The following is a 14,355-nucleotide window of genomic DNA, read 5'->3' on the forward strand; positions in this document are numbered from 1 at the left end:
TTTGCAACGTTTGTGTTCCACCCTCCAAAGATAAGCACCAAGACACATTTGTTTGTAGGGAACAATATTACATTCGAATCACACGGCAATAGTTCTCAATACTTTTGCACGCATAATTCTAAAAATCATCTAAAATGTGAGCTTTGTCAACGCACAGGACTTATTTATCATTTATAGTGTTGGAAGCTACATGGGAAACTCCCTTGCTCAAGTTTGTCCAAATTTCTATTGTTGAGTCACTTGTTGCTCCGATATTATACGTTTTCATCCTCATATGACTCCAGCAAAATATAGACTTTATCAAATGGTACACGACTCACCATTCCATCAGTAACATTGCCTTGAAGGCACACACTGGTGAAACATTTGCTCACCTCTCTCAATCTCCTTCTCTAGGACCTTGGGTCATTGACTTTACTACTGACAATCTGTCTTCTATCACTGCTGCCAATGGTTCACAATACAAAGTTGCAGCATGCACTAACCAACCCCTCCCATATCTTACTGTTGACCTTGTTCTTTATGTCTCTAATTGTCTATTTATTTACTTTGTATTTCCTAATTGACCTAATCCAATGACATTATCTTCACCATTACTAAAAGTAATGTTACTCCGCAAGATTGGATTTCGAGCAACACGATTAGCGTAGGATTACATGACCTTTACCATCTCCCTCCACCATCAGTATGTGCATCTACAATCTCTCCAATGATGATTCATGTACAATTAGGACGTTCAAGGTTGACAAAATTGTAGAAGGTGGCGCCAAGTTTAAACATTTTCTATTGAAATCTAATTAAATCTTAGTGATAATGCTAAATGAACATGTCAAATTCCAAGAGTTCATGACATCCAATGATGTTCTTCATCAAACTTCACATCCTCATACTCAACAAAATGGAGTAGAGGAACCTAAAAACAAATATGTTACTGAAATTACTCGGACAGTTCTTCACAGTCATGTTCCTCACCTATTTCGGGGGATGTTGTCCTAATAGCATGTTGTCTCATTAACCAGATGTCACCATCCATTCTTAATGATCAAGTACCCCACTTAATCATTTTTCTTCATTTCCCTCAGTATAATCTTCTTCCACGTTTTTTGGTACCACATGTTTTACACATAACCTTACACCTGGTCAAGATAAATTTCACTTGGGGTTCAAATGTTTCTTCGATGGATATCATCATACTCAAAAAGGGTATTTGTGGTTTTCTCCTAATCTTAATATTTAGCGTTTGTTGATGTCTCTGTCTAAGTATACACATGTTCCTTCTAATAAAGACATGCAGTCACTTTCCCACATGTTACTCTCCCTTTGTCCCCAAACGACCCAGTAATATCTCAGTATGCTTCTCGACCAGATCTTCAAGTCTATCAACACAGCCCATAACCTACTACATTCTAGGGCAAGACTATTCTTCGATGAATAATGACATAATAGAGGTAATGTATGATCCTTTCCCGACATTATATCCGTTATCGACTCTTGTCTCCTCTAAAAATGACAATCCTAATGCTATTTGAAAAGGTATACATTCTACCCCACTATATTAACCTCAATTATCATTGACATTCCACCACACACTATAATTGTTTGTCCTTGTTATCTTGTATTCATGTTGCTAATTCTCCAAGTAAAGTTTTATCTTATCTAGGGTGGCAACAAGTGATGATTGATGACGTATCTGCCCTTCAAAATAATGACACTCAAGAGTTGGTTCCCTTTCCATTTGGAAAATCAATTTAAGACATCCACTTCAACCACCACGTCTCGCTTCCTACCATCTCTTCCACCAGGTATTTCCATTGTCAAAGTTTCAGCAACGTAAATTAAATTTTCATCTTTTACTGAGTCTAATGATTACGCTCTCCACATAAGGAATCTAATCACCAGCTAGAATTTGATCACATACATAATTAAAATCTAAATGTAAACTTCTCAAAATCAAAACCATTTATAACTTATCAAGTTTTTTCTTGACATCCTCCAATGAGTCAGCCACAAGGAATCTTTTCATTTCTTCTACAACAGCCCAAGCTTTTCCTACATGTGAGAGAATTATAATAGTTGGTCTGTTTGAGGGAGGCTAGGGCTGCGTCTAAGAGACACTAAAAGTCATTAGCAAAGATATTTTCAGCCTTCGTCTGAAAAGAAGAGCATGTCTTAAAGGATCTAAGTATCTCTAAGACATCAGGTTCATTCAAAACTAGATTTTTTAGATTCAATAAATTTTGATATAGTTATAGTCATAAGTTGTAAGGTTAATAGTAATTACCCAATCAGAATATCTAATATTTATTAAGTTTATCTAATTTTGTGATAAACTAAAACTAAATAAATCAATCATAACTGTTAAAAGGAAACAATTTTAGTTAGCTTCCTATTATAGTAATGAATACCCCATCATTCATAAATTATATATATTATATACTATAATATATATATATATATATAGAAACAATTAAAAATGGCAGGACATAAGATCATGGCCTAATTGGCCTCATTGTACAGGCACTACCCAACCATGAGTATTCTGTCTTGCTTGTTAGTGCTGTGACTTATTTGGTAATTCTTTAGCCCTTGTCTCACAATACTCCTCTCTTAGAGACTAGATACTTGACTCTAGTGTCTTTGATAATATGACTAGTAACCAATCATTTTTCTTTGAGTTGTCCTTCTCAGATTCGTTGCCTTCTATTACCTTCACAAATGACTCTTACATAAAACTTCATAAACTCCTTTTATAATCCGTTTTGTCTGTCCCTAGTTGTCCATTTAATTTAATTTTTATAGCAAACTCAGTTGTTCCCCTCACTTTGTGTGTCGTTTGTTAATAATTGTCAAACTCTAGGGAAGAAAGAAACATCGAGTTGAAACTGTGTTTCTAACACAGGTGCTCTATTTATATTGGAAAAAAGGAGTCAATACAATAAATAGAAGAGATTTGATATCCTCTAATAACAAAGATATGATTCATGAATATATAAAAAAGATTGTAATAATACGGATGTAATCTAGATAATCCTGATTATATAGGATTAGTTCTTTATTTCTATAATTATATCAATATTCTTGATTATATAGGTTCAGTTCCTTATATCTATAATTATAACAATATGCCTGATTACATAGGATCACTACATTATTTGTATAATTATAACGTCTATATTGTTCTAGAATAGGATGGATGGACAAACGATTGAACTAGGATATGAGTATTGGAAAGTGTATTGGCTATCACCACCAGTTGGCTGTCTTCATTGCTCTGTTGAACTTGCCCATGGATGTCTTGGTCACCCTATCCTAGAAATTTGTATTTTTAGTTCTTAGTTTTTCTGCCCTTTAGTCATTAAATGTGCTTTATGTCAATTAGGAAAATATATTTGTCACTCTATACTCCTCAAGTCAATAGGACTTAGTTTCTTATCCTATCCAGCCATGTCCAACCTCGCAGGGAAGATGAAGTTTCAATAATACAATGAAGTTCTAAAAATACAAATGAAAAAAGACTAGATACTGTGAGGAAGAGAGAAAGAGTACAATTGCTTGAGTGAAACTGATTGATTGTACGGTACTTAGGCTCTACAGAACAACTATCTATCTACAAAATCTTAACAGACTAAGTGGTTCCAGAACATCTATATTACAGATAGACTCTTCATAGACTAAGTTACACCTATTATTAACTTGGAAGCAGCACTTAGATCAATTCAAATTTTGAAAGTGGGAATCAAACCTCGTCAAAAGAACCTGACTCTTTAATAGTTGACTGAACTGTAGATCTATGTGCATGAACTACTTTAGTGGCTTCAGGCTCCAGGGCGTTTTCCCTGCATTACAATTCACAAAAATTATAAGTGATACAATCTAAGGAATAAGAATCTCTACAAAAGTTCAGTTTCACAATTCCTGGAATTCTAGTAACGCTATAAAATATAAAATACATTGTATAAACTATCTTCAAAAATTGTTTCCCCATACAAGCAAATTAGTTCAACATCACATGGTATCTGCATTGTTTGCATGTGGGTCCCAGTGCAAAAACAAGCACACCGGTAGGTGACACATTGTACCATAATATGATCACTCAAACCATACACCCTGCCCCCGGTTAGGATTTTCAACCAACTATTTATTAGAGTTGACAAATCTAGTGGTGATGTCTCCAAACGATCAACCTCAATATGTTTTGTCTTAGTGAAAGACAAGATTAGAGGCAATGTATAACATTGCTTGGTTGTCACAAATAAGGTAGGAGTTATTTTATCCACATGAACTCACAAGTGACTAATGTCATCACTATGTGTTGGAAGTCTCACATCAACTAGAGATAAGGTCAATTTAGAGTATATAAGTGAGTGTAAACCTCACCTTACATGCTGGTTTTGTGGAGTTGAGTTAGGCTGAAAGTGCACTTTTTAACATGGTATCGGAGTCGTTGTTAGAGCATATCCTACCAAGATTTGTTATTTGAGTAGGCTTAAAAGTCCACTTCTTAACATGGTATCAGAGCCATTATTAGAGTCTATCCTAGCAAGATTTGTTATTTGTTGGACATATTGTTCCACCCACTATCAGACTACCCATTAATGTCTAGACCCGCTATCAGACTACCCATTAATGCATAGTCCTACACTCGAGATATATACACCTTGGCATGAGTGGGTGTCTTAGAAGGCTCATATCGACAGAGATAAGGCCAATTTAGAATATATAAGGAGGTGCAAACCTCACCTTACAAGTCGTTTTTTGTCGGATTGAGTTAGGCTTAAAGTTCACTTCTTAACACTATGTATTCTACTTCTATACTCGATCTTGCCACAAAAGTTTGCTTCTTGCTTTTCCACGTTATTAAAGTACCTCAACAAGAACATAATTCCCTATATCGAGAGTTTATCGCTAGATGACTCTACCTAGTCAGCATGAGGATACCTAACAACTTGAGTATGTAGAAATATAACATACATTTGGACATATAGCAAAATTATATTATATGAGTGCAAATCTCACCTTACAAGCCAATTTCGTGAAATTAGGTTTAAAGTCCACATTTTAATATGATATCAGATCCTATCCAAGCCAGTTTCCAAGATTGTTATTCTAACCTATAGATTCAACTCTTGACCTTCCATTTCATATTCACTTATTGCAAAGATTCTACTCTGAAATGGATAACTAATAAAAAGACTATCTTTAATACAAGTGTTATGTTTATGTTGGAGAAACTGTACTCTTGACCTTCAAGGATGAATGTGCTTGAAGAGAGAGGGAATGATATGATCTAGACTGGTCAATATAATTTTAGGTTTTTTATTATGTTTCTAATTAAGAGTGCAATTGCTAGAATATCAAGAATAAAGAAGATAGACTGATTTGCATGATAGACCCAAGAAATATATCATCTAATACTATTTTCTACATGTTGATGAAGACTTGGTGCCCAATTTGAAGAAAACAAAACAAGCCGAAATTCACATGATCTAGAAGAAGCATTGAGGGGCTCAAGTTTAAGTAGTTGGGCTAAATAATTGTTTAAGCCAATTTTTCATCATTGTTAATGTAACTCGCATTTATTTTTATTTAAATATTTCAGATGTCTTTTAGGATGGTCTAGGTCAGTTTTTTAGTGTTCTAAGTGGAGTCATAATGGGCATGTAACACTTGTTGCCATCTAAGCTTTATTGATATGAACATTCAGTAAGGAGTTGGGACATATATATGAATTCTAAAAGAAAATTAAGTTCTCTTTGTAAGAACTTTATGGAGTTCTGAATTATAAGAACCCAAATTTGATCTTATTAGAGTACATGTGGCAATTAACCCTATGAGTTATCACTAACCTCATCTTTCTTGGGTGTGGCATCAATATTCTTCCCCAAACTCCTTTAATGGCATCAATATAAGAATGGTCCTTCTTCCGTTTTCTCATCACATATTCAACTCCTTTTATGTGATGTCCAATTTAAATAAAAGTAAATTCTCTTCTAAAAGAAGAGGTCTTTCTGGATAAAATTTAGCAATGCCATAAGAGATATTTTATTGAAAAAATGAAGTGTTTACCATGACAGCTAAAGCTGATGAAAATCATATTTGGCCGGTTACCAAGACAAACAACAAAGCACCATTACAACCCTCCAAAATTTCTTGGTGTATATTTTTGCAAGACTATAAAACAAAAGAATATGCAATTGTAACATGCAGTTACTACACTGATTTCTTTCGGTTGTTCTTATGCAGCTTTCAGCTAGCAATTAATATCCTGGTCTTTATTTTACCCCAAAAAATGTATGGTTTTGATGCTTAAATATCAGTGTTGACGAATGTGAATGCAACTATTTGAGTGAAAATACATCGTAAATGCAGAATTTCATTCATAGCTAACCTAATCATCCCAAGCTCTTCCATACATTCCATCAACTTCTTGTGCCTAAAATAAAAGAAAAAAACATATCAGAATTTATTAAACCGGTATTGTTTTGTCAAACCATAAACAAGCATGGTTCAAGTTACCCCGTTGACAGAAACTCAGCTGCTTTCACATTTGAAGGGCTCTCTGGCCATGTACTGTATTTAATAAAGCTCTGAATCCAGTGAGAGCAAGCATCAAAAGCTTGGGGCAGTGCATCAGGATTTGGAGGACCTTCTTGTTTATTTCTATGCATATGAGACTGTTTTGAAACACTGGTGATTCCAGGATAAAAAGGAAGCCAATCCAACTCTTCACAAACTACCTATGCAGTCAATGGGCTTTTACCAGTTAAAATAACTAAATGATTAAGCATGTGACAACTTTAATGACCATAAATACTAACCTCCACATACAATTGATATGAACTAATTGATGAGAGCTGAGGGTAGTATAAAATACTGCCTCCAATAAGATACCTGAACCAAACAGTCATAAAAGTAAAGAAATGCATAAATATTCATAGAAAGCACAAACAGAGTTCATAAATATTTGAGTTTGAATTTGATGGGAAAAGAGAGAAGACATACTCTTACAGTGATATGGTGTATAAAGTCACTTATTCTAATTATCTAGGCCAAGTACTAGTTTAGTACTCTAAAAGACGCTACAGAAAAAGAAACACATACAAACACACAAAACCCTAAACCCTAAAAGCCACTAATATAATAAGACTCCTAAAACAATAAGAAACATCATGAGCAAGGAAAACATTTAAACAAGTTGTACCTGATGAAATCTTCCATTGGATCATCTAGGGTTTCAAAACCATTTGTCAAAAGAAATGACCTTGTACTTCTGCCTAAAGCAATAAAGAACCCAAAAACAGCCAAATCCTTCTCCAAGACCTGCAGTAAGCCAACTTTCAATTGAAGCTTTTGTAACGACAAAGCACTAACATGATCGACAGAGAACTGCTTACATTCAACTAAACTCATCTCTTCAGTCCTACTTTATTCCATTCACTGAATTTTTTTCTCTTGAAACATTTTGATGATTATGTGACAGGTTTTTATTGATATTTGTAGATTCCTTCCATGTTTCCTAGTTTGCCTTATTCAGGAGATTACTGTATCATATCTTGGACGTAAGGATTATTGAGGAGATTGTTGTATCATCTTATATGGAGATAATATGATACAGTAAAAAAATATTGTTGATGCGGTTTTGCTACAGATGGAGCAGTGACAGTTTCACACAAGGGAGACAATTTCAAAATGAGAACACAGTGTTTGACTGCTAACATTCTCTAGCAATAACCCAGGGAATTCAAGTCCTGATCAAGCCCAAGAATTTATTGTAAATAAAGAAGTATAAGGTTAAATGTGGTTTTAGTCCTTCAAATTTGGGTTGTTTTTTCTTTTAGTGCTCCAAATTAAAAATTGAACTTTAGTCCATGAATTTCAAAAAATGTTCTTTTTGGTCCCTTGGCACTAACGGTATTATGCTTGTTGCTGACATGGCTAACGATGTCTACATCAACAATAACAAGTATAACTAAACTAATGATGTGAAAATTCAATTTTCCAATTTTCAACTAAAATATTTTTTACTCTCAAATTTAGGTCAAATTTTATTTTAGTCCCCAGAATTCAAAAAAGATATTTTTAGTCCTTCAAATTAAAAAAAAAAAATGAATTAATATCTCTAATTCAAGACTAAATGTGAAAATTGACTCCTTCATGTAAAAAATTAAGGGATGGAAAATTAAAAAAAAAAATATATTGACTCATAACAATCTGTGTCAACCTCTTGGTATTATATGAATAGGTTTAAGTGACCAACAATATGTTTTCTAACAACTTTGAATCAGTTCACGTACATTCCTTTTATTGGTCATTGGATGTTTATATCCGTATTATAAGATACCTTCAAAACACTCCAAGACAAGTCTACCATATGAAGATAAAAAAAATACCCAACTATAAGATACCTTCAAAACGCTCCAAGACAAGTCTACCATATGAAGATAAAAAAAATACCCAACTATTTGGGTATTATGATGTTGATTGGGCTGCATCTCCTATGGAGAGACATTATACTTCAGGATATTATGTTTTCATTGGAGGACATGTTATTACTTGGAAACGCAAGAAACAAAATGAAGTTGAATCTGAATATAGTTTCTTGTTCAGTCAATTGTTGAAATTTAAAGCAATGGCATCTTCCACTTGTGAGCTTGAGTGGGTAAAAGAGTTCCCCCAAGAATTAAATTATGAGATTCAACAAATGAAGATGATAATCAAGCAGCTCTTCACATTGCTTCTAATCTAGTGTTCCATGATAGGATCAAACATAGAGAAGGATTGTCATTTTATTAGAGAAGGTTGTTATCAAAGGAGATAGATACCAAATTTGACAGATCCAATAATTAACTTGTTGTTGATGTATTAACCAAATTGTTGAGGGTCCTCAGATTGAATTTATTTGATTCAAGCTTAGTACATACAATTTGTATGCTCTAACCAATTTGTATGCTCTAACCTGAGAGGCAAAGTTAGAATAGGTTCAAAACAGCCTAAGTAAGTTTTATTAAGAGTTCTTTTCGTTTCTACCTATCTCTACCTAGGTCCTGGATTTCCCTTTACTTGTTTACTCTTTCTTTCTTATCATTGTATCACAGATGAGTTTCTATATAACTATGAAAACCTACGAGAGGCTCTTCAAGCTCTTTAATATGTATGTATATGTATATTCCTTTTTTATTTTTCTCAAGTAGAAACCTAAAATGTCAAATTTTCATTTGAAAGACTAAAAAAGTCACTTTTAAATTTGTGGAACTAAAATAAAATTTGACCTAAAATTTTAGGAATAAAAAAATATTGGGTTAATCGGTCTCTTAACTTTCAGTGAAAATTAGAATTAGTCCTACTTCAAATATTTAGACTAATTTAGTCCTCATCTTTAAAAATACATGGACTTAGTCCTTTCAACATAATTTTGTTAAATTTAGTTAACGTTTCAAATGTTTCTCGGCTAACATTAAGGTGGGAATGTGTAAAACGGTGTAAACAACTAAAATACTATCATGAACGTTTGAAACGTCAAATAAACTTAACAAAATTTGGTTAAAACAACTAAATTCACGTATTTCTAAAGTTTGGGGACTAAATTAAGCCATAGTTTCAAAGAAGAACAAATTTCCATTTTCACTGAAAGTTAAGAGACCAAAAACATATTTAATCCAAAAATATTTTATCAAGAACTAAAAAAGTAACTTTCAAATTTGGGGAGCTAAATAAAGTTTGAGTTAAAATTTTAAGAATAGAAAATAATCTAGCCAGAAAGATTTGAAAATTGTATTTCCTTGTAATTATTTGAGATATTTGTTATTGTTAATCCTAAACTCTGGAGAAGAGAGAAACATTGAGAAGACAGCACAGGTGGTTTATATATATATATATATATATAGAGAGAGAGAGAGAGAGAGAAAGTAATGAATAAAATAAATAAAGGAAATGTGATATCCTCGAATAACAAAAATATGGTACAGGAATAAATAAAAATGCACTTAATAATACATATATAATCTAAATATTCTTGATTATATAAGATCAGCTCCTTATTTCTATAACTGTACAATTGACATGGATGTTGTTAGCCACATCAGCAAAGAGTGTATTGTCGTGAGTAACAAGGTACCAAAAACATCATTTTCTGAAAATTGGAGACTAACAAAAACAATTTTTAATATGATTAAAAATTACCTATATTTGACAGACCGAAAACATATTTAAGCCAAAAATATATTAGAAAATCAGTCATCACCTAACTTCTATCCAATTTTTGGAGTTGGCCACTCTATGTCACTATCTGGGATTGATATGAGGCAGTTATTTGTGTATTAGTTTCAGAATAAGAAATTATAGGTTATGATGTGACAGTTTTAGTGTTACACAAGTTGAATTTCACATTTGTAGAAGGTAATTAAGATGTGAGATTGTAACTTTTAGTGTTTTGATTGAAGGAGAAAAATCCTCATTAGGTGAAACTCCCTGTTTGTTGATGTTTGTACTCAACGAGCCTCCAAAACATAGTTTCCATAATTTTTTCTAAATTCAGTATTCCTGGACATTTAATCCAGCATGACCTCTCTAGAGTGGACAAAAGCAAGCACTCTTCGAAATTGGAGATAACTAACCTCAATACTTTCAGATGTTGTCAATCTTGACCATATTTTCTCCTTATCAATAGCTTGTTGCAGCTGCCTCTGAGCAAGATTTACCCAGAAAACAACCTCTTCTGAACCCCACTTCTCTTTAGCTCTACATGATGAAGCCCGAGGACCAAAATGTACAAGAAATTCTCTATGCAGACCGATATTCTTAATAGAATTATAAGCTTGACTTACAGGAATCAAACCAACTAGCATGTCCATCAAACTACCGGTTATTTCTGTGATCATTGAAAAGAATTGTGAACAAGAAACTTTTGATGGACCAAGTTTAGCAATTGCAGAAATACACGTTAGTGCTAGCAGAAGAAGTGATATGTCACTTGCACTGCTTACACCCACATTTTTTCCAGACCTGTAAATGCAGTTAAAATCATTAATGCATTTGCAAAAAATAATAATATCAAAGAACAAGAACTGATCAGTAACCGTTAATATCTCAATATATAGATAAGTTAAAGGAAAACATACAAAGCAATGGCAGCAGTAAAGCGTCCATCCCCTTGTAACTTGTCAACAAAGGATGCCACTACAGCTGGAACTTGCTCAGACCAAAACCATTCATATGCTTCAGGGTGTTTGGCTGATAATTTTTCTCTAATTAAACTCTCCAGGGGAGAAGATAGCCTTAGCAAACTGAATCAATGCAATATTTGCAAAAGTTTTAGACTTAAAACTCTAGGGAGTAGTATAAAATATTAAAACTAAACAAACATAAAAAAAGAAAATACAATGGAAGCAGGTAAGAATGAACCAAAATACAAACATGCTACCTCCTTTGAACAAATGTATGGACATTTCTGTCTCTATCGCTTTGAGATGAAATTTCACTTGCAGCATGCAGTAAGGAGTACACAGCAGCCTGAGAGAATTTATGCAACCTGTTTCTCAGTTGTTCTAGAATTTTGAAATTTTAAAAACAATGAGCTCAAGTGACTTGTGAGTTATGACTAATGAGGTCGCAGCATTATTGTAGCAAAGGCAATAGAAGAAACATGACTCAGATTAATTTATAATGAAGTATACATATTACAGCAATATATAATTAGTTTCCATCAATGCAGATGTTGTTCATCAGGAAGATAATTTTAAAAAAGAGAAATAATGAGGATGAAGCCAAATTCTCTAGTCCTATCCTTTAAGAAGACAGTATGATAAATTATATTAAGACTCAACTACCTATCCAAAATATTGAAAAATAAAACACAGAAGTATGTTTAACATACAAACAAAGAAACACTATCTTTTGAAATGAAAAATGTTCTCTTTATAAATGATATCAAGAAAGGAATGAAATTGATAGGACTGTTCCCATATCTAAAATAATACAAAGTAACAGATGATGACAATGATTAATATGTTTTGTTGATTTTAGTAATATCCAAGAAGCATGTTTTAAATTGAATTTTCATAATTGCAATTATAATTCTCACAAGTGCATGCCCAAGAATAGAGAGTTTCTTCTAGTAACCATAATTGTTCTTATTTGTTGATAAATGTTGGTTCATATTTTAGTCAAAATATCAACAAAGACATGCAAAATAAAACCTATTGTCCACACTTCTTACTTATACAATTCATCTAGATTGTGTTTGTCTATGTTCACATGAATTAGACAATGGCATGCTTTCAAAAGGCTCGGTCAAAATTTAGTATTCACAGATGTGTGTTGAACTTACACGTCATATATGGCCCAAATATACTACCTCACAAAAGCCATGGTAAAATCTGACACGGTAAATGCCATACCTGACAAGACAGTGCCTTCACCCATGCATTTTGGTCAACCCCAAGCCAGGCTGTCGAAAACCAGGACATTCGTGAGAATGATTTATGCTCTTTAATTGCCAGTTCATAAACCCTGGCTGCATCATATAAAGCTTGGACAAGTCCTTCACAAAACTCTTCATCTTCCAGTGACCTATTCAGTTTCACCCTCGTTTTTTCTAGGCCAGTACCGGTGCTAGCTTGAAGACTCCCATTGACAGTGACACCGTCATCAGAGGAGGCAAATGGTAGCAGATGCACCCTCCTTCTAGGTTTAGAAAACACCAAATAACACTTTCTACAACCTAAACCAGGATTACCACTCAATAAAAAATCATATCGTATGAGGCATCCTTTTCTTGAACTCCCCCATTTATTCAATAGTAGGCAATGTAAGTTTGACACTTTTTTCCCTGCGTAAGGGGAGCCATTTGAAAGCCAACAATTCGAAGAGCTGCCAGTCGATTTACAATTAATACCAGCACATAAACGATGAATCATATACAAAAACTCAGCTCAAAGAGAGTGCAGTAAATACGAAAGCAAAAACATTAATTCAACCACACCAAATACATTATGTCTTGAAGTGATGGTGCAACGGATATGATAATTACGAATTACATCCTTCTATCATTCAACTCTCTCAAACTCGATAACAAAACACCGACGTATCATTATGACCTAAAGAAATTGCAAGAAAACCATCATCGCAAGCCATAAATAGTTTCAGCTATTTCATTCTTCACCGATTGAAAACACTCGTTTCCATGCTGCAACAGGCAAAGTGATAAATACGGAAACTAAGAAACACTTCCCGAACTACAATTACCGTCACAAAATCGCTCAAGAAACTTCGGCGAAAAGCTATATACGCAACAAGAAAATGTTTCAATTCTGAAGATTAATCTACATGGAAAACCTAGGCGCCTCCAAACTCAGCAAAGAACCGTAATTCGTAACCAGCAAGAGAAAGAAAGAATGAAAGAAAGAGTGAAGGAGAAATCGATCACCACCTTAACGAGAGGAAGCTATTGCTGCCGCGCAATGTTACTGCCATGTAGTGCGGATGCAGAACCCGAGAGAAGATTACGTTGTATTTAGCGCCGAGAAAGAGAGGGAAAAAAAGGAACAGTGAAATAAAATGGTGGAAGAGGTTATTTGGCCAAACGGACACGGAAGAGAGAAAAGAAAGGGAAGGCTGACGTGGCAAGACGGGTGCTTTATCCGTATACGTGGAGAGTCCGCAAATCACACACAACTGGGTATTCTTCCATCAGTTGCCACTGGCTCTCAGTCCATAGAAACATGGAAAATGATAAGTTAACAAAGGGTATATTTGTAATTAGATTTATCATATGAAATTAAAAATTTGGAGTAAAAGTGAAGTAAGCGGAAGAATAAAGGAAGGTGTAAATGGGATATAATATTGTTAAATCAATTACTCGTTATATTAATTAAATAAAAAAAATTATATATACATGTATATATATAATTTGTTCTCGAAAAAAAGGAATCCAAGATGCACATTGGTCGCAACTCGGCCTCTTTGTCAGATGTTATACAAAAAAATACTTTTGTTTCTCTTTAGACTTATCTTTTCGGTCATCTCCTTCCCCCTTTGGTGGAGACCAGTCACTTAGCTTTATAAAGGTCTCTAGCTCATCCTTGCCTCAGTCTTCCCATGATTGTGGGAGGTAGTTGACGTGTGCGGGGGTTACCCCAATCTTTGTGGCGATGTGGTTACGTGACGGTTTTGTCGTTATCCTGAGGAGAGGGGGTAGTTTAAGTAAATTGGGCCTTCTAGATAAGTTGGGTTCAGTGCATTAGAGTACATAGGTCGATTCCAAGTCGGACACAATACGTCTGCACACCTTGGTCGTCTTGAGGTCGGCCCAATAGTCCATACACATAGGTCGTCTTGAGGTTGGCCCAGTACGCACAT

General features: G+C 34.1%; 1 protein-coding gene across 3 annotated transcripts in view; it reads right to left on the reverse strand.

The window, feature by feature from the left end:
* LOC114191570 overlaps positions 1-13,663 on the reverse strand; it is a 55,723-nt gene extending 42,060 nt beyond the window's left edge. The window contains exons 1-10 of one of the 3 annotated variants that reach the window (XM_028080816.1): positions 13,427-13,657; positions 12,396-12,867; positions 11,420-11,508; positions 11,118-11,282; positions 10,614-11,001; positions 7,202-7,320; positions 6,819-6,891; positions 6,517-6,737; positions 6,389-6,433; positions 3,743-3,836 (exon numbers count right to left, since the gene is read on the reverse strand). In XM_028080816.1, coding sequence (XP_027936617.1) covers positions 3,743-3,836; positions 6,389-6,433; positions 6,517-6,737; positions 6,819-6,891; positions 7,202-7,320; positions 10,614-11,001; positions 11,118-11,282; positions 11,420-11,508; positions 12,396-12,867; positions 13,427-13,470 — 1,710 coding nt within the window. In that variant the 5' untranslated portion in view covers positions 13,471-13,657. Of the gene's footprint in view, positions 1-3,742; positions 3,837-6,388; positions 6,434-6,516; positions 6,738-6,818; positions 6,892-7,201; positions 7,321-10,613; positions 11,002-11,117; positions 11,283-11,419; positions 11,509-12,395; positions 12,868-13,426 lie in introns of all 3 variants that reach the window. The other 2 variants (XM_028080817.1, XM_028080815.1) reach the window with 2 other exon arrangements.
* Between the last annotated feature and the right edge of the window lie 692 nt (positions 13,664-14,355).

Source organism: Vigna unguiculata, chromosome 7, assembly GCF_004118075.2.
Source record: "Vigna unguiculata cultivar IT97K-499-35 chromosome 7, ASM411807v1, whole genome shotgun sequence".
In the NCBI taxonomy this organism is placed as follows: domain Eukaryota; kingdom Viridiplantae; phylum Streptophyta; class Magnoliopsida; order Fabales; family Fabaceae; genus Vigna; species Vigna unguiculata.